Below are 26,244 nucleotides of genomic sequence, written 5' to 3' on the forward strand. Positions count from 1 at the left end.
ATTATTGGCCGAGGGAGCCGGTGTACAGCTTACGGGTCATGTGGCCAGCATGACTAAGCCACTTCTGGTGAACCAGAGCAGCACACGGAAACACCATTTACCTTCCCGCCGGAGCGGTACCTATTTATCTACTTGCACTTTGACGTGCTTTCGAACTGCTAGGTAGGCAGGAGCTGGGACAGAGCAATGCGAGCTCACCCCGTTGCGGGGATTTGAACCGCCAACCTTCTGATCAGCAAGCCCTAGGCTCTGTGGTTTAACCCACAGCGCCACTTGGATCTGATAGATCCATGCATATCTTGAACAGGCCCAGGTGTCACCTGTATCATTGGTGAAACCTCACTGGCAGAACAGGAATGGTAGTAGAAATCTCCACAGGTGTAGCAGGGAGACCTACATCCCCATGCACCCCCTCCTCACAATTGGCTTGCATGCCACATCCTAGGACTCTTTAGGTAGCAAAAGGATCACATTAAGTTAAATATATTTTTTTAAAAAAACCCATTTCTTAATCACCACAGGACCATATATTTGAGATCTTATTCACTTTCCCATTTTGCACTATTGTATCCCACTCACATGCCCACCATGTCCTTCAGTCATATGGGACAATTAGGGCACTCCCTGTGTAATATAATTGATAGACAGGACACTGAATACTGCCCCTTTGGTAATTTTCAAACTCCTTAGGTATTACCTGTTGGACAGCTATGGTCAGTATATTTAAGCAAGAAGGAGAGGGACTCATAAATCTGTACTTATTCTCAAGCTTTGAACTACAAAACTACAAAGAAATCATTATTCCAAACTACGAAACTATAAAGAAATCATTATTCCATATTGATATTACAGTTTACTATGTGTGCAATAAGTGTATTTATGTTAACTATATGATTTTAATTGCATTCCTGCATGTTTTCATTAAGCCTAACTTGATTGATTCTGGATGTACTCTGAATAATCTCTCTCTTTTCATCATGTTCTCAGTTTACTCCAAGCATTTAACACTGTATATGAAAATTTGTTACAATATTAGTCAATCAAGCATAGTGGAAGTTGTTGGAAACTGAATAAAGTATATGTAGCAGCAGTAGCAGCAGCTGCAGAAGAGACTCTTTGTAGGTGATGGGTACATCCATGTACAGTAGTTTTATTTTATGCCCCTTGAGATTGTAGTGGAATTGGGGGGGGGGGAGAGAGTTGTGATGCCTTGTAGAAAGGAACTGCCATATCACAACATCTGCTATTGAGATTCAACTACAGTGGTACCTTGGAAGTCAAACGGAATCCATTCCAGAAGTCCATCCAACTTCCAAAATGGTCGGAAACCAAGGCATGGCTTCTCATTGGCTACAGGAAGCTCCTGCAGCCAATCAGAAGCCACGTCAGACATTCGGGTTCCAAAGAACATTGGCGTTCGGGAGCCAAAATGTTTGACTCGCAAGGCGTTCGACTTCCAAGGTACGACTGTACATGTAGCTTGAGTGAACCTTAGTTTCATGTGAAACAGGACTGAGGCTGAAGCCATATACAGATTTACATGAAAACAAGTTGCTTTACGCTTGCATGATTTCCTTCCACATAATCATGTACAGCATTTCACCACAACAGTAGTTTTAGAATTTGCTCTGTTTGCAAGAACAAAAATAGTCTATCACCCTTAATCTTTTAAAGTTAGTTTAACCATCTACTTCAGACTGCAGCAGACTCCATTTGCAACTATTGCAAACATTCCCATTAACAGATACTTAAATGAAACTAAATACGTGTCGCCCCCCCCCACCCGTATGATTTCTCATACTCTGACTAGGAATGAATGAAACCAAATTTCAGAGAAAACATGGACAGGAAAGTTAATATGAATGTTCAACTTTTTATTCCAATCACTGCATCATTCTGCTATTCTTAGCAAGCATAAAAGCACTCACAAATGACAAAAACCTTTCAAGTAATTTTGTCATTGGAACCTCTTTCAAGTTTTTTTAAGCTCTCTTAAGTAGAAATGAAGTATAACCATCTGTAATATTTGCATGACATATTAAAACCCATGAGACTTTTAAATTAACTTTGCCTGTGTTTTATGTAGAGAAAAGTAGCAGTTTTAGATTCTGAACTTCGTTTTCAAACCAGTTTATATAACTGTCCATTGAAGACTTGCCTTAAAACTCTGGCATCTTGTGAAAAAGCTTGGATTTTCTAATTTTGCATTTAATTGGTACAAGAAGATAACATAACATGAATGAATGAATGAATGAATGAAGGCAGAATGCATTAGTTTCACAAAGTTCTGCAGGACTGCATGGAGCAAGTTAGTTTGCGAAGCAGACACCCTTTATTTCAAGCAATCTTTGTCTACCAGATACAGACTTCCAGGAAAACTTAGTACGTAAATGACTACTGAAATAATACACGTTTGCAACCATGTGAGATTTCCACAACCACAGACTCTAAAGAGCCTACTGTACAGTCAACTTTTGCTTAGAATGCTTGGCGTCCATTTCACATGATGTGGCTTTTGCAAGTATTCTTTGGACAACTCTTGCATTCTGCAGGCAAGGCATTCATTGAAGACCAGCACTTTAGTAGTGGCTTTACATTTTATTTTCATTTTCAGTTAATTCAGAGATGGAAGTTTCATCGGATTTAAGACGCTTAGGAGGTGGTGGATTTTGCAAAGGGTCTTCAGGTGGTGATGGCCTCTCTGAAATAATTAAGAAAATCATTATTTTTAGGTTTTAGGTTTTAAGAATGTTAAAACTACTGGGGCAAGAAGACAGTGGATAAGATTCAACATAGCGTATGTTTGGTGCCCACTTGCACTATGTTGCTTCTCCTTCCTATCCGGAGTGTTTGGGGGGTCACCTGGTGCAGGTTTTTGGGGGGAGTGTGAAGCGGGGAGAAGAGAAACATGAAGTCCCATTGTGCACGTGGAATTCTGTTGCGCAAGCAGGCAAACATTGCTCTTTCACAGTAATATCACACATTCCCCCAAATTTATTAAAATGGGCGGGGTACATTTTCTGTGCCACCCATACCAACCCCAAGTGCAATCTTGAATTGTGGAGGCAAATAGTTAAAGCAACACTCATTTGACACTTTTTGAAAAATTATCAGCAGTAAGATATTTTACCATGTTGAACTGTTTCCGTGGGAGCACTTGTAGAGATGGGATCTGAAGGCGATGAGTCTTGAGTGTCTGCATTTAGAGGGATTAAGGCAACTCTCCTAAAAGCAATTAAATATTTAAAACCTGAGAACGCTTGACATCTTGACACCCTTACACACATGCAGAGTTTTCCAGACTCCAACTTTCCTCATGCTATGTCTCTGTCTTTCTCTGGCTCCTTCCAACCCTCCCTTCCCTTGACTCCATGGCTAGAGAGCTCAGTCCTGTTCTACACTTAAATCTGCTTACCCATCTCTACATTTCTTCCTTTGATGTTTCCCTGTTTCTGTTTAAGACTGTAAGACTCCTGGGATAGGGACCTCTCATACCTGTTCTTTATAAAGCATCTATGTAGTACATAGATGGCACTACAAATATAATGAAGTCTGAGCAGAAGCTTCATTGAGGATCTGCAATGCTTCCTGGCACTACATCTGCCAGAATCTTCTTTGTAAGGCTGTTTCATACCTACCAGAAGAGCCTGTTTGCATTAAGCTCACCTTGGTGTCTTGCTCCATGCTTGTAAGGTATTAAGGGTAACCCTCCTGGGTTGGTTTGCTTTTGAACTTGATGCCTGCATAGGTTTCTTCTCTTCCAAAGAGGGCACTGGGGGTTTTCTAACAGCAATAGGTGTTGAGGGCAACTCTTTGCTGCTTATCGGAGTCTTGCATTGCACAGCTGGGCTGCTTGGATCCGTGGTCTTATTAGGAAGAGTGCCATCCACTGGTTTTGGAACTGGGGAGATAACACTGGAAGACTGGCCCTTTTTCATTTTTTTCTCAGCTGTGCTGGGGGTCCCGGCACTTACAGCTGGCTTCTCTTTCAATGGTATTCCAAGCTCATCTTCTTCAAAAGTCACAAAAGAACAATATCCATCCGTAGAAGAAATAGCAAGGAAGGATCCATCACTAGACCTGGTGTTTGTTTATGGAATTAAAAAGAAGTTTAGGTGCCTCTGTTGCATTTCAGTAATGGAAATATGAACATGAAGCAGGTTTGGAGTGTAAATGACTCACATTTGACTTTGTGGAAATAACTTCTTCAGAGGCCCTGCTCTGGATGGCCCCACCAACAACATGGGATGGGCAGCTAACAGAGCCTTTTGGGAAGTGGTACCCCTGTTATGGAACAGCCTTACAGTGGGGGTTTGCCCAGCACCCTCTTTGTGGGCTTTTCAGGGACAGATGAAGACTTTTGTTCACCTAGGCCTTTCAAATTGAGAAACACTGTCCTAAATCTTAGTTTTGAGACCAGCATTTTAATTGTTTTTCAGTTGTTTTATATCTTGATTATTTTGCAGGCCAAATTGAGAACCACTGTCCTAAGTCTTATGGTCCGCTCCTTAGTTTTGAGACCTGCATTTTAATTGTTTTTTTGTTTTCAGTTGTTTTATTTTGCATGATATTTGTTTTGTGAACTGCCTAGAGAACTTATGTTATGGAGCAGTCATATAAATCTGGTAGATAAAAGAAAAACAAATATGTGAAGATAAATGTAGTATGTGAGCTGGAGCCAGGGTTCACTGATCTCAGCCATAGCAATTTCGGTTATGACAATGAGACATTTTGGAGCTTCAGGTAATCACAGAGGTTATTGTCGCCAAGGCCCATGCCATAAATGAAAAATCCCCAAATGCTACAATCCGTCTGAAGTCCTGGGTTTGTATGAAAGGAAACAATTACCTATATGGAAAGGAAACAGTTTCCTGTTGTTAAAGTTTAGATGGGCCATGCTACTGCTGAACAAAGGAACAGTTTTCGGAACAGTGCCAAAAGTTATTTTAGTGACCATGCCCAGAATGATGAGAAATAGAAGGCTTGCAGTAACATTTAAAATCAAGTTCACCATAGTTCCATAACGACATGACTTACTATATACACAGGAAAGTTCAGATGTGTGAAAAAGTAATATTTTTCTGTTTTACAGTAACGTTCTGCCTCATTAAAGTTAAATCAATGCTCTGACAAGACTCCACATTTGTTGCTCCTCTGGAAGAAAAATATTTACAAGGTGCTTGGTGGTGCTGAGAATGCAAGCCAAGATTAAAGAATATTTACTATGTGGTGTTGTTCAGTATATCAAAAATATTCAAGGCAGTTGTGACAAGCAATCACAAGTGTCCTGCATGCTCTGAAGGAAGGCAGAAGGCCAGGGACTGCAGGCAAGGAAGCACATATGGCACCAACTCCCAGTTTGCATTAATGGACTCTTCAGTCTTTATTTTTTGTGTGTTTAAGTTTTTTAATTGTATATTGCCTTGGGTGTCTTGGCAGAAAGGCAGCATATAAATCTAATAAATAAACAAATTACCTACCACGAAATGTCACTAATAGTATGGTAATGTATATTAGATACATAACCAAAAGGAAAGGATTGCTCTGTGTCATAGAAGAGCACAGAATCTTCTGAAGCAACAGCAAAAACCATCCGATAGGGTAGATTTATCAGACCAGTCTTCTTGGAAGCTTCTTCTAAAATGTGAAGAGAGTTTCAAATTAAATACCATTTGCCATTTTAGACCCTCAGCCTTCCACAACCATATCCTCCTCTGCAATTTAGGATGGTGAAAGACATTGAGGACCTCTCTCTTGAATTCTACTGTAGAAATGGAAGATAAGTGTGTTGCTTTTTAACAATGCGTTCCGCACATATGTAAGAATATGTACAACAAATTCCCAAATGAATGCCCCACAGCACTGATAAAATACGCATTTAAAGGATGCATGAAGTTAATGTTCCTTGCACTTTCAGAGTGGAGCACATGGGTTGGGAGAAAAGATCTGCCCCCTAGCTGCTCTTATGCATACTTTTGGAAAAGTAATTGTTCAACATTTCCCCTCTCATTTTCTGAAAGTTGAAACAACTGCTAGAAATGAATAACCTTTCTAACTCTTAAGGTTTTATTCGCAACCAAGGCACTGTTAAGAAAACATTATGTTCCAGTGATATGGAAAGGATGCAAAGGTTCTATCCCCATGCAATTCAGTTTGAGGAACCTGGTTTCTTTTATTAGGACATTCATCTGTTAACAAATACTAAAATGTTTTTTCCCTGTACAAAAATATTCTAACAGCATGTAAAAAAATAAATTGAGTCCTTACAAGAATAAGCAAACAGCATTTGTGATGCAATGCAACCCCAAATAACCATTAGAAAGCTAAGATGTTGAAAAGTATACCCTTTAACACAGCTAGATTTAATATACTTCAAAATATCTACAACATATTCTCCAAAGGATTTACAATACCTTTAAGTGCAGACCTGAGCTCAAAGTAGACTGGGCAGCAACGAACGGCTAAGGTTGCCTTTCCGGGACAAGGTAAATGAGCTATAGGCCTAATAAGAAGCAGTAGAGGATTTTTTTAAGGAAATGACATTTGCCATATGAACTTATAACATGAATGAATATACATCCAGTAAGACCTTACCTTTTCAGATTTTTTCTGGAAAAAACGTAAGTAGTGTTTGTTACATTTTCTCCTGATTCCACACAGCCTGCTGAGAAAGTTAAAGTAGTGCCATTGTGTTAGTTTTGCACATAATCCTTAAGGCTATTACTTAACTAAAAAAATCCCTAAGTTTTCCAATAACTCACAGTGTGACTTCAACCTACAGGAATGCATTTAGGGGCTCAGTATTAATGCCAAGTTGCGTATCATCGACTTGTAATCAATTTGCATTTTTACTTTGGCTACAAATGTACACGATCTATCTCCCCAGTTTTCTTGGGAGTACAGTGTGCATTTTGCACTATTCATCTTCTGCTTACAGCCTACATTTCTAATGCAAAATCAGGAACAGGACAGTATGGACTTGCACACGGACTTGTATGCAAACAGTATTAAATGTGAACTGCCTAGAGAACGCTGGCCACCATCTTTATTTATTATTATTTTATTTATACTGTAATGGAAATATTACAAAATTCCTGGAGGAGGGAGAAGGCACGTGTTTGGTAATAAATTCTAATACACACGAGCAGTTTTTCACCAAATGCTGAAAACACCACACGCCATTCTTTGCTGCAGGGCTGGATGAAGGAAATGAAAGATCTGCACTTACCAGGAACAAGAAGCAGAGAGCCGTCTGGTGTAAAAGTAAGCCTCCGAAAGAATGACTTCATGCTGTCATCATGAAACATTCGATAGCTTTTTACCTGAAGAATTTGACAGCCATTAAACTTGACAACAGCTATTTACTCCCAGTTACTGTACAACTAAGTACATGCATCCATTCTGTGTTTCCTTTTAATGGAAAGGATAGAGCACTCTTCAGCTAAAGAGTAATCTCCCTTTTTCCTTTAGATACAGTGGAACCTCAGTTTTTGAATGTCTCAGCTGCCAAACGTTTCAGCAGCCGAACGCCGAAAACCCAGAAGTGAATACTTCCGTTTTCGAATGTGCCTCGAAAGTCGAACGGCTTCCGAGGAGCGTTTCTCCTTTTTCTCAATGGAATTTGCCAATAGCCCTTTGATCCTTGGTTTTCGAACGTTTCGGAAATCAAACGCATTTCTGGAACAGATTACGTTCGAAAAATGAGGTTCCACTGTACATCCATTCAGTTCTTATAGATGTACCCAACAGTCACACTGAACCACTTCACAGAGTTCAAGGGATTGTGATTCTATAAATATTCCCATGTGCCTTGGAATTACAATGGTGAAAATGAAGTACACTTTATTTGCATAGCCCTGGAAAACTAACTGGGCCGTACATTTATGTAATCCTGATCTAGATTCATTTATTAGTAAGGGCTGCTTCACACATTACAGTTTTCCAACATGAAGCTATCCTTGTGTAGAAAGCGGTTTACCACAATGTGAGAAGTAAATCAAAAACTATATTGATTCTCTCTCTCTCTTGAGGTTTGAAGCAACCCTGAATGAAAAGATATACCACAATTTTCCTTCATTAAATAATAACTGCCCTGCACCTTCCTTTGAGTAATGGTTTGGGGTGGGGAAGAATGAGGGAGCAATAGTTGGATGGGTCAGAATAAGAAAGGAAGTGCAACAGAAATAGTTCATATTTGATTTAGAAATAGACAGTGCACCATGCAAAGAGGAACAGGATGTTTGCCTTCTCACTTCCTCTCCCGTTCCAGTTTGCTGGGGCAGGGAAGGTTGAAGAGAACAGAATGAAGCACAGACAGACAGAATTTGCTCTGTTGCTCTGGAATTTGTATTTCCAGTGATAAGATAATGTTTATACCAATAACTTCTTTACAGGTTGCAAACCACTTTGAGGTTTTCTGCAATCAAGTGGCATATAAATTTTAGTAAGTAATAAAATAAAAATAAATAAAAACTTATTTAGACGTGTAACCAGAGAGAAGATTCACTCAACCCACCAAGAATTGTTTTGTGTTTAAAAAACCAAAAATTTCTGACCTCTCCTTCAGATCCTCTGCCCGACGGCATTTTGGTAACGTTAAATGCCACTCTCTTAGTCTGTGTATTATATACTCTCAAAACCCTACATAAAAAGGAAAACTGTTAATTACAAACAAAACACCCACCCTCTTTTATGTTCTGTATGATTATTATAGCACCTCCCCCCTAATGATATATTTCCTGGCTTTTTGAGAAGGTATGTTTCCATATATATATATATATATATATATATATATATATATATATATATATATATATGTTAAAGGATAGCAAGAAGAAGACACTATAACACTGGTCTTATTCACAACAGTGGAAACAAGGCGATCCTACAGGACTAAGGGAAATAGGCATTTTAAAGCAACTAAATTCATTCCATTCAGGAAAGATAGCATTTAAATAATGAAGTATTTTAAACATTCTAGGAAACAAAATATAAAAAGACATCAATGGAAATTTCTCTTCCCCAGCATTAATGACTTACCTATCACAACTAAGAGTTGCAATATACTGTCCTGCAGGGTCCCAGGTTACTCCTTGAACGTAACTTTTGTGTTCATTAAAAATTGAAACCTTTTGCCCTGGAATATAATATTAATAGTGAATTGCTTTTTAAATGAGATGTCATATGATAACGAATGCAGAAATAATTTGGATCAATCATTCTTTTTGGTGTGGCTTGTACACAATGCTAAACCATGGTTTTACTTGGATGAGATTCCATGAGCCCAAGTGGAGTAGAAACTCAAAATTATGGCTACCTCTGAAATATTGTTTGCTTGAAAAACTGACACATACAAATCAGAATGGACACGGATCTAATTTTAAAGGACCTTTAATAAGCCATATTCCTTCCTCTTAACAAGCCATCCCACCTACAAATCTGTTTGAACCCCAATTTTACAATAATAGCATTATTTTCTATCCAGTAGACAACTTCCATTGTAATTATTTATCAAAACGCTTAATTTTTATTGTGCTTCTCCTAAAAGCCAAGCTTCAAAGAGACAACCCTGAAGTAGTGTGGGACCACAGAGCTGCTTAAGGCCACACAGTGAATACAATAGGACTTGATTGATTGATTGATTGATTGATTGATAGTGCAAAATAATGAATCAAACCATTCTTTTCATACCAGACAGGAATGGTAATAGCAGTTAGCCAAGATTTTCAGAGCGTATTTCCCAGGTACAGCAGTCCTAAGGTCTAAAACTCTGGGAAAAACTCGAGAAGAATGGAAGAAAGGATAGGTTCACATAAAAACAAAATCATAGCGATTACCTTTACTGACATCCCACATTATAGCTGTGTTGTCAACTGATGCAGATGCCATGAAGTTTCCATCAGGGGTCCAGCAAATATCATACACATCTTCCAAATGACCTCTGGAATTAAGCACATACACAGAGGGCAACAAAGTTATAGGCAACATACACTCACTTTTCGTTTACCCCCCATATTGCATGGAGGGTGACATAAAATGATGTATGTCCCATTACCCATCTTCTCCCAGCATTGCAATTCACAGCACCAAAATCTGTTCAGGAGGGTCCACCAACCCTCAGTGTGTGAGAGAAACTACAGAGAGAGGAGCAGGAGGTCAAGCAGAAGTGAAGAAATAGACACAGAAACTGGTAATCTTAATACATCTCTATCATCTATCTATCTCTATCATTCATTTTCCATAAACTTACCAAACAGCTATGAATTAGAAACACAGAAAGCTATAATAAACTATTTTTTTAAAAAAATGAAGTGTGATATCCCAGCAGCTGCTATTAAAACTGAACAGATCACTCAATGAAACTTAACCAAAAGCAACAAATCTTACCTTAAAGTTTTGATTACTGTCCAGTTCTCCTTGTTTAGTTGGTTATCATCATCCCCATCCTGAAATACTGTTGGCTCTTGCTCTTTGTTATCATTCAACTTCCACAACAAAATCGCAGCATCTGTGAAAATTAATCTCAATGAGAACATTTTTCACAACTTCATTCTACCCGTCATTTTATCACGACAGTGCAGTATTATATAGTACACGCTACCGTAGTAGCCATGATTAGGCTGCAAACTTATATACCTGGGAGTAAGCTCCAAAGAACACAACAGGGCTTACTTCTGAGTAGGTATGCTTGGATTTCGTTGGACAATATACAAAACATTTGTTTTCGTGTTTGTTAATTAATTAATTAATTATCAGATCTCCACCCTGCCTGTCCTCCCAAAGAAGCCTAAGGTGGGTAGAACAAGGCTATTAAATTTTTAAAAATGTATTCAAAACATTAAAAAACATCTGAAAATGTACAATTGCATAAGAACATTTTTACCCCAAGCAGCAGAGCTAAAAAAATATATAGCCAGATATTTTTGTGCTTCTTGACACTGTGTTTGGTCTAAGATTGGGTAAACTGCCATTTTACATGAGTGAGTCAACTTCTTATTGTTTTTTCTTTTTTCATTTCAGTGAAATAGTTTTGAGGATTTCAGTGGAATAATCACTGTGTTTCACCTGCCCAGTGTTCAAAACGTTTTACGTTATAAGATGATGATATTTTTGGACAAACTATGCACAACATTGTCAAAGAGGTTATCAATAATGTGGACAGCCTAAAATCTGACAAAAGTCATTTAAAAACTGAACAAGATTTTTTTTGAGCTATACTGGAACAGATCAAAAACATACAAGAATGTTTAAGAGGAGGTTGTGACTGTTACTTGAGTTTATTGGTGTGTGTAGTGTTGTATTGTTCAACAAGGACCTGGGAGACCAGGGTTCAAACCCCCATTCAGCCATGAAGCTCACTGGGTGTCCTTGAGTCAGCCATCGTCTCTTAGCCTAACCTACTTCGCAGGATGGTTGTGAGAATAAAATGGGGAGACAACCATGAACACCAGCTTGAGCTCCTTGGAAGAAAGGCGGGATACAAATGTAATAAGACTTTTAAAAATTTCAACAATGTAAAGCAGGCATCCCCAGACTACGGCTCAAAGGGCTGATTTATCTGGCCTGTTGCCCGCTGCCACCGCCCGCTCTTACCGGCGCAGCTGCCCACTTCCGAGTCGCAGAGCACCGGAAATAGCTTGTGCGCATGCGCAAGCGTCACGTCCGGTGCACTTCCGGGTGGGAGGAGGCCCGTGCGCAAAAGCTATTTCCGGTGCTCCTGCGACCCAGAAGTGCGCCAGAAATAGCGTGTGCACACACGTATGGGTGCGCACTCCTCCGCCCTCTGGCCTGCCGTGGCACCGGCGCTGCAGGCACCGGCCCGAAGCGCTGTAAGTTTGGGGACCCCTGATGTAAAGGATATAATTTGTATTACTGTAATATCCATCCTGTCTATATGATTCGGTACATTTGTTCTGTTAATGAAAACAGTATTCTTCATTTTCTTTTAAAAAATGTCTAAAGTTCAGAATATCCACTTATTCATCTAATTTTGTGTTAATAGGTTATCTGAGATGCTATAGTATGTGGTCTTTTGTAATGGAATATATAGTATTAAATTAGATACATTATTACAAATTACAAAACAATCAATTAAATGGGAAGAGTTCAGGGTTGATTTAATACATACCATCTCCACCAGATGCTAGAATCTCACCATTGGGAGCAAAACGCACAACATTCACAGCTTTGGTATGGCGAGCTAAATTGGACAAGAATTCCACAATTGCTTTCCCATCTGGTCCTTTTTCTACTTTCCATATCTAGTTATGAAATATTATAGTCAGAGACAGAAAACAAGCATATCCCAAAACCTCACGAAATTTCATGCACATGGGAGACATACATACTCATCATAAAAGAGCATAAATGTCAAGATAGCTAAAAAGATACTAACTTTTGACAACTCATTTTATAATACAAATAGTCCTCTTTCAAACCCAAACCTCATATACTATATAATGTCCATTGACACATTTATAGTGATCTCATATAATTTAGCTACAATTATTTTCATACCTGTAAAATTAAACACAACATACTACAAAGAAACTTTATAATATATATTTGTCATTCATTCATTCATTTTCTATACCACCCTTCATCCAAAGATCACAGGACAGTTTACAATATAAAAACGCAAAAATACATACCATAATGACAAACAAAAACAATACTGTACCCCCCCCATTTAAAAGGCCATATTGTTTAATTAGTTAAAACAATTGTAGCATTAGCCCTGTCTCTGCCTTGTAGCCATGAGATGTACTTTGTTTACAGAAATAAGGAGAGTTACTCTTCTCTTGCTGTCTGCCCACTACAAACAGAAATGTTTCTCTCTTGTTACAAACATTTGTACAAATATAGAAGATTTAGCAATATCCCATAGATGAATGTTTGTGACTCACACGAACAGCGGTGTCCACTCCAGCAGAAGCCAATCTATTGATTTTCCCATCAGTGCCATGTTGAAAGTCTAAGCTGTACACTGGTTCTTTATTGTGCCATGCAATTTCACAAGTGAATACTTTCATCCTTTTCAAAGCAAACACAGACATTTTGACTTTCACAGCAATGAAACTCATAAGTGATGCATTGTTCCATGTGATAATGAACTGAGCAGTTTTCACAGGCTGTGAAATTGAATACAATTTTTCATAGTAATAATATATTATCTTATATTATATTGTTTAATTAAGTTGTAAGTTATTGTAGCACGTTGCACAACATGCATTTTAAAAAATACAGTGATTATAGACATGGATTGTCACTCCTGTTCTTCCTTCCCATATGTATATATACTATTAAGGCAGTTACTCTCCCCAGGGAGGCTCACCTAGTGCCTTTGTTACATACCTTTAGGTGCTAGGCAAAATCATTCTTTTTCGCCCAGGCCTTTGGCTAACTGAACAAACATCGACCTTTTAAACTGGAGGTGGGGTGGGGTGTCATGGCATTGTTTTTGCTTGTTCTTGTGCTTGTTGCATATCACTGCGTTTTTATATTGGTATAGAATGATGCCCTTTGGTATAGAAATTTTAATAATAATAATAATAGCTGGAAAAGTAAAGAAAATGTAGTGTGACAAAAAAATAACTACTTCCCATGGAGCTTCACTGATGAGCAACAAAACAGTTATTTGTTTCCAAAGGCATTAAGTTTGTGTTTGTTTGTTTGTTTGTTTGTTAAGGAGAGCATTCCTTACGGCTAATGGGTTAAGCCAGGGGTTCCCAACAAAATTTTCTCGAGGACCCCTCATCGAGCCGCTATTGTGACAAGGACCCCCATTAATTCCTAATCCTAAAATTAAAAAGTGAGAGCCAAATTAAGAGTCTTTTTATATTTTATATTTATACGTTTTTTACAGTTACAGCAGAGTACTCCATCAGTATACAGTTAGTTTTAATGTTCAGTTCTTAATGAGATGAACCACTTTTTAACCAACGGTCCATTTTTAACTACGCGAACTGTAGCTTCCGCGAAAAACAACACTTTGTTTACAAACACTACTGTTTTGCAAAGAGGCAGCGCACGCCAGGGAGGAGGGAGGGGAATGGAGAAGACAGGGTACCTGCGCAGTAGCGCACAAATGAAGCCGACGCGCGCAAAGCATCTTGGGGAGGTGAGTGTTAGTAGAATGTGCGCGCTGCCTCTTTGAAAAACAGTAGTGTTTGTAAGTGAGAGATTTTACTTTCTTGGGCTCCTTGATCACTGCAGATGGTGACAGCAGTCACGAAATTAAAAGACGCCTGCTTCTTGGGAGAAAAGCAATGACAAACCTAGACAGCATCTTAAAAAGCAGAGACATCACCTTGCCGACAAAGGTCCGTATAGTTAAAGCTATGGTTTTCCCAGTAGTGATGTATGGAAGTGAGAGCTGGACCATAAAGAAGGCTGATCGCCGAAGAATTGATGCTTTTGAATTATGGTGCTGGAGGAGACTCTTGAGAGTCCCATGGACTGCAAGAAGATCAAACCTATCCATTCTTAAGGAAATCAGCCCTGAGTGCTCCCTGGAAGGACAGATCGTGAAGCTGAGGCTCCAATACTTTGGCCACCTCATGAGAAGAGAAGAATCCTTGGAAAAGACCCTGATGTTGGGAAAGATTGAGGGCACTAGGAGAAGGGGACGACAGAGGACAAGATGGTTGGACAGTGTTCTCGAAGCTACGAACATGAGTTTGACCAAACTGCGGGAGGCAGTGCAAGACAGGAGTGCCTGGCGTGCTATGGTCCATGGGGTCACGAAGAGTCGGATATGACTAAACGACTAAACAACAAAGTGTTTGTAAAGCGCCACCTAACGGCATACAGCAGAACTACTGCCTCTATCTAATTCTAGTTTTGCGCTAGGCTAGACTCTGCTCATGCAGGAAGCGGCCAAAACAAAAAATCTGTTATCATACGAAATATATTTTTTATTCTAATAGCATCTTGAGGACCCCTCTGGCATAGCTCGCGGACCCCTGGGGGTCCCCGGACCACCTGTTGGGAACCACTGGGATAAGCATCAAAGCTCTTTCTGTGAGAGTGGAGATTAATAATAATAATAATAATAATAATGCCAGCACTTTCCCAATGATGCACTTCAAAGCACATCACAAAGACCATTTGATCTCAATACATTATAATCCTGGAAGGCAGGCAAGTGTCATAGACAGTTGCTGCGGGGGGCAGGGCTGGTTGATGACACCCAGCCTTGCTAGAACTGCCCCCACCTTTTCATGGCTGGGCTGATTTCAGCCCATTCTCTTAACCCCCACACTAGCACGTCCTGGATCACAACACTCAATGCCATCCACCACCACCCCTGCAGTGTAGGCACCCTCCCCTGACCCATAACGCCAAGTGACGTTTATATGCATCACCTGCGCAGACACCTTGACACGCACGGAAGGCGGTAAGCATCACTCAAGGGACCTGGGGGACCCTAGTTTTCGCCCTACGCGCCAAATGCGTTTGCTTCCGTAGAAACTCTCGGGCGGAGGGAGGGAAGCAGCTGGTTCCCGCTCGGAACCAGGAGGAGAGAGGGGCCCCGCTGCCCATTTCTGGACAGCTTCCACCCAAGAGTCTCCCCTCCCCCTCCCCGCCTGGCTCTTTCCCCACGTACCTGCAAGAAGGACCGGGAGAGCCACCCCGGACTGCGCGGGCAGAAAGCTCGTCAGAAACTCAAACCCCGGTTCCCGGTTCCCGCGCTCGCGCCTGCGCAGCCGAGGCTCCCGAGGTTCTGGAAGGAGGAGCCGGGGGAAAAGGCGCCACCTCTGAGGAAAGCGCCGCCCCCGCTTCCCTACTTACGGGTCCTTTCCTTGCTCGCTCCCCGGCGCGCCTTGTTTCTTGTTGCTTTTGACAGGGGCTTTGCAGGATTGCAGGAGGGCTTTTGTCCGGGAAAACCCGCTTTGCTCTCATTTAAAGTGCTGCTGGGATTGGCAAAGAGGTTCCTTTGAGCGACAGTAGCTCTCTAAAAAGATAGGGCGAAACATAGGTCGCAAGGCGCGTTAACTATGCGCTGCGTCTCCAGGTCAGCTTAATACAACCAGAAGAGATCCTAAAATTCTTTACCTGTTCACAGCTTAAGTCTGACGAAGTATGCATGCACACGAAAGCTCATACCAAAATAAAAACTTAGTTGGTCTTTAAGGTGCTACTGAAGGAATTTTTTTATTTTGTAGGGGAAGTTTGTTACTGTTGCAACTTGGGTAGAGACCCCTGACCATTAGGTCCAGTCATGACTGACTCTGGGGTTGCAGCGCTCATCTCGCGTTACTGGCCAAGGGAGCCGGCGTACAGCTTCCAGGTCATGTGGCCAGCATGACAAAAGCCGCTTCTGGCAAACCAGAGCAGCAAATGGAAACGATGCTTACCTTCCCGCTGTAGCGGTCCCTATTTATCTAGTTGCACTTTGATGTGCTTTCGAACTGCTAGGTTGGCAGGAGCTGGGACCGAGCAACGGGAGCTCACCCCGTTGCAGGGATTCGAACCACCGACCTTCTGATCAGCAAGCCCTAGGCTCTGTGGATTAACCCACAGCGCCACCTGCGTCCCTTACACTTTTGCAAGTTACTGAGTACTATATAAGCCAGCCGGCTAAGCTATTGTGCAGTCCAGGACTCAGAGCTGAAATAAAGAGCTGGTTGTTTTAAGAGCTGTGTCTTCATCTGTCTTTCCCACGACAACATCAAGGATCTCACAATGTTTATCCCTACCTAATATTAGCCCAAGCACATATATCTGAAGGGAATGTCATAGTTCAGACTTGGTCACTGAATAGGGAGTTTTATTGGGCTGCTCCACATCTTGAGCGCCACTTCCAGATGGCCTGTTCATTGTGCATGCATCCCAATTTGTTTGCAGGTAGATCGGGACATAAGCTATATACGGAAAACTTATTCTGATTTGATTACAAGTAGGGAAGTCAAACTGATGTTATGCCACCTCTCGCTACATCTCCCTGTCGCTATACTTCTTGCTAGGTGTGCCAACTTGAATAAAATATTGGGGGAGGGGAAGAAACCCTGCCCCACATAATCAGTCACAAGATGCCCCTCGTACACACTATTTGAATGGCAACGGACAAAGGAATTGAGGGGATGCTCATCAAATTTGCAGATGACAGCAAACCGGGAGGGGTAGCGAATGCCGCTGAAGACAGGATCAGGATTCAAAATGACAAAAGATTGGAGAAACGGGCCGAAACCAACAAAATGAATTTCAGTAGGGACAAATGTAAGGTTCTGCACTTAGGCAGGAAGAACCAGCTGCACAAATATAAGATGGGGGACACCTGGCTTACTGGCAGCACATGTGAAAAGGATCCAGGCGTCTTAGTGGACCACAAGCATAACACAAGTCAACAGTGTGATGCAGCAGCATAAAAAGCTAATGCTATTCTAGGCTGTATCAACAGAAGTACAGTATAGTGTCAAAATCAAGGGAAGTTATAGTACCACACTGTTCTGCCTTGACCAGACTGCACCTGGAGTACTGTGTCCAATTCTGGGTACCACAATTTAAGAAGGATGCTGACAAGCTGGAATGTGCACTGAGGAGAGCAACTAATATGATCATGGGTCTGGAAATCAAGCCTTGTGAGGAACGGTTGAAGGAGCTGCATATGATTAACCTGGAGGATACCCAGAGGTGGTTTGTGAGATGGACATGCATAAGAGCACCACTAAGAATATAGCTCTGGGGTTCCAGAACTGAGCTAACAAGTCCTTTGGTGCAAAAATCCACTTCTGATTCTCCCCTCCAAATATTTTTGTTTCCTTGACCAGTCTAATTGAGAAGCTTTTTCATTAATATGTGGAAAAGCTTGCTGATCAATTGTAAATCACCAAGAGATGTACCAGTAAATCTCATTCTATCATCTAGCAGCCCTAATGTAATGGATGGAGAGGCATAGGAAGTTAACTTGTAATGACAGCTCCCCATTATTTCTCTCTGGTGGGGCAGTTTTCAACTTGTCAAGAACTGTAACCCTTCCCCACCCCAACTTAATAGAGTTTACAGTGAGAAAGATAAGAGACTTCTCCATCTGTCCAAAGCCCCTGCTAGACTTGCCTCTATTGTAGTCTAAGCAGTAGTCGACTCCCATCCCCCAAACTAAGATCACCCTCAACAAATAGATCAGTTGGTAGAGCATGAGACTCCTAATCTGAGGGTTGTGGGTCTGAGCCCCATTTTTGGGCAGATTCCTGAATTGCATGGGGTTGGACTAGATGGCCCTTGTGATCCCTTCCAAGTCTACAATTTTATAATTTCAAATCAAAGAAACAGAGTCCTAAAAACCTCTCTTAGGAATCAAAGAAAAGAACATATATTGCATAAGTATAGTTTTCACACACACACTTTTAAAGTAGATACATATATCAGAAAGGAATTGGATGTGAATTTGACATCAGTCCAAACACCCAGGTTTCCACATGTAGTTCGCCTGAAAGGCAAAAATTTGCGTGAATTGAATTGTTCCACATGCCTAAGAGAACATGAGTTCCTCGGGACTAGCCCTATAAACTATAGACAGAATGCTGTTGAAATACCAATTGAGTTTCATCATAAGTTCATGACAAGGTGCAAGGGTCTGCTATCCCATGAGGTAAAGTCACAACTCCTGACATTTAAACAAAAAATATTGGATTGCACCTCAAGTTAACTTGCTGAATTATGGAGATAAGTATTTAGTTTGCTAAGATGATAAACAAGTACACAATTTTAAGTACTTATGTGGGAGTAAGGCCCAATAAATTTAGTAGGATTTACCAATGAGTAGGTATGATTAGGACTGTGCTGTAAATGCTCATAATTAGAAGGAAACAAAAAAGCAGGTTTTTTTAAAAAATAGGGAACCATTTGCCCAGTTACAGGATTCTTCTTGTCACCCAGAAGACCATGATGTGCCCCCCATTTAGTCCAAAATATACATATTTTGATTTACTTCATGGAAATAAAAATTTATTTACATTTATTCACTTTTCTTCAAAGTATTAATGTACAGTATAAATTTAAATAACATTCTCCATAGAGTCACATTTTTAAAACCCAGACTTTACAATGCGTTCAGAGAATAATGAAAAACAAATACATATATAATTAAAGAAAAAAAGTATGTAAAAATTGCTCCGTAGAACTATATGGCCATATTTTGAAAAGCAGTATCTTTTAATTAAACAAAACAGTAGAATTTGAAAGACTTGGTTTGCAATACCCTTAACCAGCATATAATACACTATAAGGTTGAAATATCAATAACTGTCAGGGTTGAGACAGACGAGGAGGAGTGGTGGCTAGCTCCCCCTGACAAGCCCCCACAGAGGAATCTGAGGAATTCACACCTGGGGAAGACTGGTGGCAGCACTCAGAAGAAGAGCAATCTGACAGGGAGGAGGGAAGATCAGAACTGCAGCAACAAGTCGATCCAGAACCAGGCCCCAGTCAGGCAGGTTATCAAATGGCCGGTAATCTTGATCTGGCTTCCCTGAGCCCGGCTTTTGGACTTCTGGCTTTAACTGACCTTGGCTACTCTTGACTCCCACGTAACTGTCTGTCTTCAACTGGCTCTGACCAGACTGTTGACCTTGGCTTATCCAACCCTGACTGCTGCTCTTCAGTGTGCCTACTTGCTGGCACCCTAACAATAACCACTCATTAGAAAAATGTTGCTTTCAAGAAAATGGAAAGGTACATAATATTTATGGTAATTTTTGACAACTTTATCAAAATTAAGCACATGAGTTGGTATTTCTTTTAGAAACATACTGTGACATAACAGTTGTTTTACAATACTTTTAATCAGCTTATAATTGATCATGTATCATTAATCATGTATCAAAGTTTAAAAATACTCACAGGTCTCTATAAAATACTACTTGCCAGTAGCTTACCTTCTGGGGCTAGTAGCTGTTGCAGGGGAAGGGTGATTTTTGTCACAAACCACAGTATGGAAGGAAAATGTTACCCTCACCCTCACCCCCATCCCAGAAGCCACAGTTCCAATAAAAAGCAGCCCCTTTGCAGCAGAAACAGCCTAAAAGGAAACCAGGCCAGTTTTCATGTGTAGTACGGCACTAAAATGAACAGTCTTTGCAGGTTGTAAACTTGACAATAAGGTATGTTGAGACTGCAGGGGAAACAAAATTAAGTAGTGCTTTCACGCAACTGCTCCAGAACTTGCCCTAGAATTTCATCGACTATGCCAACGTCGGGATTGATTTCCTGCACATTAAGTTCAGGCATTATTGTTCCTAGTAACTGTCCCACGTTAACTCGCAGGGATCGCAGCTTCTGGCTAAGAAAGATAAGATTGAGAACATCAGTTAAAATTACATGTACGGTGTAGATAAGTTCAATATATACTTTAAATCATCATTTGCTTAACTGTTCATTCATTCCTTTCCCATTTCTATTGTTGTTATTGTATAGTGTGTTACAAATTTGACATACATTGTTTTGAAGAATACATTAAAAGACACTTTAAACAAATTAAACTGAAATGCTACATAGTATAGAGATGTTATATTGAAGTTCACCTTGTCTATTAATTTTGTTTATTTAACATAGAAAGCATCTGAAAACAAGTGTCATCAGAAATGGTAAACGGTATTTATGTAAAACTATTTTTTGGTATTGTATAGATCCTTTTCCTACATACTTGCCACAGTTACAAACAAGAAAAGGTTCCTATGATTGTACCAGCACTCACATACCCGTGTTTCTCATATTTTAAGACATGTCTTATATTTATTTTTACTCAAGGAAATAAGCCTATGGCTTATTTTCGGGGGTGTCTTATTTTTTGCAGAGCCCTGACTGAGCGGGAACCAGCAAAGGCAGCAGCCCACCGCCGGCTTGGAGCTCGGCAAAGCGCGCGCTGCTGTCTTTGCCGGCTCGAGCTCCAAGCCGGCGGCGGGCTGCTGCCTTTGCTGGTTCCCGCTCAGTCGGGGCTCAGCAAAGCGCGCACTGCGGCCCTTGCCGGGTCCCGCTGGGTCGGGACTTGGCGCGGAGTGCCCTGCCATACCAGCATGTCTTATTTTGGGGGGATGCCTTATATTTTTTTGCCTTCTGAAAATCGTGCCATGGCTTATTTTATAGGGACGTCTTAAAATATGAGAAACACGGTACTACTTTAGGACATTCATGCATTCAAAAGTAGGATTAATATCATGCTTCACCATCGAAACCTTTAAGTGGTTTACGTGGCATGTAGTATTTGGGTAGAATGAATTAGGTTGTTTAGATCAGTGGTTTGCAACAGTTTTGAATTACAACCACATCAAACCCTGAAAGTGTGTGTCCCTTTTTTGGATTATAACCCCTTTTGGGGGGATTATTACAGCCCTTTTCTTTTTTCGAGGCCCCATTGGCAAAAGCGCACCTTGGGTTACAACCTGTTTTGGTTTACAACCGGACCTCCAGAACGGATTATGGTTGTAAACCAAGGTATCACTGTATAGACAGCATTATGGAGAAGCCTGAGTTTCCTTAGAACAGGGATAGCCAATGCACATCCCTGCCCCAAATGTTCTCATCATCTTTGACCACTGGCCATGGTGGCTGTGGCTGATGGGAGTCCAACAACATTTGGATGGCACCACGTGGGCCAGCCCTGCCTAAGAAGATTGCCATCAGTTCCTCAAAAAGAAAAGTAAAACAGCTTCCTCACAATTATCTTATTCCTCAGCATTGCACAGCAACATGAGATTGTTGGGTGTGTTCTAGGTTGCAGTCTTCACTGACACGGCAAGGTGGGTGACGAGACCCAAAAGCCTGGTAAATGCCCTGCTTGAACTGAGTGTGTGCTTCATGCTTAGGAATTCTCTGCAATATGGAGACATTCACGTGCAAAGGTTTCCTGAAGGTAGGTTTGAAAATAGATGAAAGTGTAAGTTTAGAGCCTTTCCATGCCTTTTCATGCACATATCGGGCCTAATAGTAGGAGTATATACCTTTCTCCATTAGTTTTTAACTCTGCAAGTTCTGATTTCAGCTGCTCACACTGAAAGCCCAGCTGATTTTTTTCCATTAGCAGTAGTTCAATCTGAAAGTAAACCAAAGTTTTATATACCTGCATTTTTGAAAATGAAAAACAAAAGTGAAATACTTGTTACATTATACAGTGGTACCCTGGTTCCTGAATGGCTTGGCTGCCGAACAAATCGGCTCCTGAATGCCGCAAACCCGGAAGTGAGTGTTCCGGTTTGCAAATGTTTTTCGGAAGCCTGATAAGTCTGATTTACTTACAATACTTTTGGTTTGCACAAATCTGAACTAAACACTATTTTTCCATAGTAGGTCTTCTCTTTCCACCCTATATGGCTACCTCAAGTCAAAGGATGTTCTCACTGGCTAATTTCTCAGTTCCAAAGAACTTTTGTTTTTATTTAAGTCTCACTGATTTCAAAGGCACTTGAATTCTGTAGGAAATGCATGCTCTAATTCTGAAAGACCCTTTTATATACATTCCATTAAAATTAAGTTAAGGTAATGGATTTAAGGTTAAGTGTGAGACTGAAACCCAAAACAAGTAAATCTAAATATCAACCCAGCCTTTCTATATACTGAATTATGAAACTTACCTCATTTTTATATTGGTCTCTTTCAATGCTGCAGTTGTCCAGCTGTCTGAAAACATCACCAAGTTGCACAGCCATGTCATCTGCTCCACTTTTATTCTCATTGTTTTTACATTTACTGCATTCAGATTTTAAGTTCTGCAGAGTATCACACTGTTCTTTCAGTGTTCTCATCTCTTTCAATGCCTGTTCATACAGAACGAATATCTCTTCTTGACTTTTTTCTTTAACTTTTTTGAGTTCTGCATCTGATATACTTTTTGTTTCTGTGGACTGAGTACATATTTCCTTTTGCACACGCTTGCCATCCGTATCCATTATTCTTTGCTTTAACAGTTTTACTTCTTTAACCAATGTATCACATTGCTTTTGGCATTTTTCTTTTTCACTGTTGGCTGAAAGCAGTTGAAGGCTTAATTCATTTATCTTAATGTCTGCATTCACAATATCAGCCTCCGAAACATGAAGATTTTCCGTAAGTGTTATTTCATGTTCTGACCTGGACAGTTGGTTATCTGTATTGCCCTCACCGTCTTCCTTTTTTATTACAAGTTGTTCCGTTTCAGTTTGTGTTCCTGCAGTTCCTTTTGAACCGTTTGTTTCTGAACAAGCATCTCTGTTCATGGAAATTTCTCCCTCAATATTACTGAAATCAACATCAGCCCCACCTTCAACTTTTACTATCGTGATGTCACATTCCAGAGCGTCAGGTTTTGGAGTACTGTTCTCTTCCAAAATGATAACATCATCATCATCTTGCTTCTTTTTCTCAAATGCTTGGCTAGTCACTCGTGTGATCTTAAAAGGTAGTGGTGCGTCAGCATTAGAAAGTTTTCGTTTAACGCTAAAGAAACAAAAGCAAAGTGACAGAAATCATATTACCAGTTTTTTCCCCTTAAAGGCTAAGCTCCAGAAAATGTTAATTTAAAAAATAAACAGCACAAGCAAATGAGGAAAGTAAGTGGAAATATTCTTGCATTTTATTTACTGACCTCTTTTCAGGATCAGAATGAGGAGAAGATACTGGTGTGCTGTTGGATTTGTTTTGAGGTCTCGTAAGAGACACGTTTGAAGCTTCTGCATGAAATATTGGAATAGTTTCACTCATTACTGGAGGTGCACTGGACAAGGCAGCCGTTGTTTGTAAATACATTTCATTATAAATCTGTAGAAACGGCATTATGTCATTACAATTAGAGAAGAAAACATCATTCACTTCCATCACTGTGACTTTTTCCTTGAACTCTCTGCAGTCACCACAAAATGACAACATATGTGGCTGGATGGGCTGCAGGAAAAGCCTTGGCAGATCAGTTATAGCCAAATCTGTCTAACTCGAAATTTGACTACTGAGTAAATTACAGTGGAACCTCGGTTTATCAACACCTCGGTTTACGAATTTTCCGTTTACAAACGCTGCGGACCCACCTGGAACAGATTAATTCACTTTCCATTACTTTCAATGGGAAAGTTCGCTTCTGTTTATGGACACTTCAGTTTATGAACAGACTTCCGGAACCAATTACACCCATGCTTCGGGTTAAGTACGCTTCAGGTTGAGTACTCTGCGGACACGTCTGGAACAGATTAATCCACTTTCCATTCCTTTCAATGGGAAAGTTCGCTTCAGTTTATGAACGCTTCAGTTTATGAACAGACCTCCGGAACCAATTGTGTTCATAAACTGAGGTACCACTGTAGATTGAACCAGAATATGTAAACAGTCATCAAATATACTTATGCACAGAAACAGGAAGATTCAGGACACATAAAAGGAAGTACTTTTTTTACGCAGCGCATAAAAACTATGAAATTCTCTCCCATGAGAGGCAGTGATGGCAATCAACCTAGATGGCATTGATCACAATCAATCTTCTTCTACTGCTGCAACCTCTTTCCATGGTTCATGTATTACGATTATTCAGCATCCTCAAAGTGGAAAAGATACGGAGATTGATGACAACAGCATTTGTATCCAGCAGTGGAGCCAGCAAATAGTGAATTGCCTCCTCGACTATTACACTACTCTTTCTGCAATTGGTAAAGTGGCAAGTGACCCACCTTTGCCAATTGTCAATCCATGGTACACTGATCATGATCCTGCCTTCACCCCTAGGAAAGTTTATATCCTTGGCTAAATTCTGACCTGGAGAGAATGCATATTCAAGACACACAAAAATGGAGGAAGTACCTAAAGTATCCTTTGCTGAACCTGGTATAGGAAAACTTGCATGTAATTTAGCATTGCTTCCACAAACAAAGAAATAAACATTTCAAGATAATCAGTCACCTACCTGCTGGCTAAGCTCTATTCTTTTCTTTAATTTCTCCCTGTCTCTGCATTGAGAAGAAAAAGTATCATGGTTTATGCTCAGTATATATATATGCTTTCTAATATTAAGTTGTTGTTTAACATGACTTTTTGCATCAATAACATATGTTATAGCCCTCCTGTGGTGAAATGGGTTAGTGTGCCTGGCTGTTGGTGGTTTGAGCCCATCAAGGGACAACTGGGCAGAATTCCTGAATTGTAGGGGGCTGGAGTAGAAAACCCTCAAGGTCCCTTCCATTCCACAATTCTATGACTCTCTGTAGCTCACTACAACTTCTAATGGTAAGAGCAAACAACCATTAGTGAAAAGGACAAAGTTCACTTCTGTATTGTCAAATGAAGGTATGTTTTGGACTAGTGAATTCTTTTGTGGATTTCTTGAATTAAACAAGTAACAAAAACGTATTCGAAACATAACGGGTTTGCTAGAAGGAAGCATATTACCCATTTAAAATTTTACAGAATAAACTTCCTAGTGGCTGTCTTCAAAATTGTTTGATGGAACACATAAAAGAAGCCAACATTTCAATTTCCTGTTTCTATTTAATGCTCACCTTTTCTTAAACTTTTTCTCATATGGCATTATTAAATCATCATCTTCAGGTTCTTCAGGCACATTGCAATTTCTAATTTTAAGAAAGGAATATATATATTTTTAATCCAGGTAGCAAATGCAATCTGAGAAAAAAATGAATTGCCGAATTTCTACCTAATTTACCTGAACTGAGGATCAGGGTTGTATGAACAATACCACTTCTCTGGCAATTTATCCAGTCCATCTGGAAGCTTCCTCCATTTTAGACATGAATCACACTGAGCCCAGGTTTGATCAGGGCGCTTCCTGTAACAGAGTGTAAGTGGCATGAAAACTAAGCAAAAATTATTTAAACCAAGCACAGATTATAACTGAGAGTTTTATGTTTTTAGAAAAACTTACTGGGAATCTTCAACCAACTCTTCTGGAGGATAATCCAGTTTCTTTGCTTGCATCTCATTCCAGTAATCATTTAGCTTCTCACCAAGTGCTTGCATTGTACGCCTAATAAGCAAGAAATACAAAGTTGTGTCTCAACAAAACACATTCGGTATAATATGAAACATATGTTGACAGTTGCTACAGAAAGTAAGAACTACTGGGAAAGAACAATGAGCAGAAATATCACTTATACATTTAAGGAAAACACACTAGAAATGTGCTAATGCATAATCTATTTATTCCTTCCAAATTGTGAACTCCTAACAAGTTTCTGCATTTGGTTCAGATTCCAGACATGTCTACTAATGGTAGAGATAAGGGGAAAGAAGAGAATTGCTTATTTTAAAAATGTGTTTAATTTCCTCCCTTTA

At 40.1% G+C, this 26,244-nt stretch overlaps 2 protein-coding genes across 3 annotated transcripts in view; both read right to left on the reverse strand.

Moving 5' to 3' along the window:
• Positions 1-1,853: 1,853 nt before the first annotated feature.
• CHAF1B (chromatin assembly factor 1 subunit B) lies at positions 1,854-15,955 on the reverse strand. The gene is made up of 14 exons (XM_035116739.3): positions 15,608-15,955; positions 12,906-13,032; positions 12,128-12,260; positions 10,387-10,507; positions 9,837-9,940; positions 9,040-9,136; positions 8,556-8,640; positions 7,229-7,322; positions 6,595-6,664; positions 6,414-6,502; positions 5,481-5,637; positions 3,667-4,080; positions 3,131-3,225; positions 1,854-2,701 (listed from the first exon to the last, which is right to left on the reverse strand). The coding sequence occupies exons 2-14, from the start codon at positions 13,029-13,031 to the stop codon at positions 2,592-2,594; spliced, it is 1,695 nt and encodes a 564-aa protein (XP_034972630.3). The 5' UTR covers position 13,032; positions 15,608-15,955; the 3' UTR covers positions 1,854-2,591.
• Positions 15,956-18,931: 2,976 nt separating this feature from the next.
• Positions 18,932-26,244, reverse strand: part of MORC3 (MORC family CW-type zinc finger 3) — a 30,759-nt gene continuing 23,446 nt past the window's right edge. Inside the window, exons 10-18 of one of the 2 annotated variants that reach the window (XM_088668753.1) lie at positions 25,835-25,936; positions 25,616-25,738; positions 25,452-25,523; positions 24,860-24,902; positions 23,558-23,730; positions 22,569-23,409; positions 21,939-22,030; positions 21,656-21,844; positions 18,932-20,281 (exon numbers count right to left, since the gene is read on the reverse strand). In XM_088668753.1, coding sequence (XP_088524879.1) covers positions 21,670-21,844; positions 21,939-22,030; positions 22,569-23,409; positions 23,558-23,730; positions 24,860-24,902; positions 25,452-25,523; positions 25,616-25,738; positions 25,835-25,936 — 1,621 coding nt within the window. In that variant the 3' untranslated portion in view covers positions 18,932-20,281; positions 21,656-21,669. The remainder of the gene's footprint in view (positions 20,282-21,655; positions 21,845-21,938; positions 22,031-22,568; positions 23,410-23,557; positions 23,731-24,859; positions 24,903-25,451; positions 25,524-25,615; positions 25,739-25,834; positions 25,937-26,244) is intronic. The other variant, XM_035116018.3, reaches the window with a different exon arrangement.

The sequence above is a fragment of the Zootoca vivipara genome, chromosome 4 (genome assembly GCF_965207765.1).
Source record: "Zootoca vivipara chromosome 4, rZooViv2.hap1.1, whole genome shotgun sequence".
Lineage (NCBI taxonomy): Eukaryota > Metazoa > Chordata > Lepidosauria > Squamata > Lacertidae > Zootoca > Zootoca vivipara.

Bases quoted from the DNA above. Each gene is read 5' to 3' on its own strand.
- CHAF1B (XM_035116739.3), bottom strand. From the start codon at position 13,031: ATGAAAGTATTCACTTGTGAAATTGCATGGCACAATAAAGAACCAGTG. The intron at 9,137-9,836 runs GTAATCGCTATG...ATTATATTCCAG, and splicing joins AATGTGGGATGTCAGTAAAG to GGCAAAAGGTTTCAATTTTT. The intron at 5,638-6,413 runs GTATTGTAAATC...TTCACATTTTAG, and splicing joins GCTCAGGTCTGCACTTAAAG to AAGAAGCTTCCAAGAAGACT.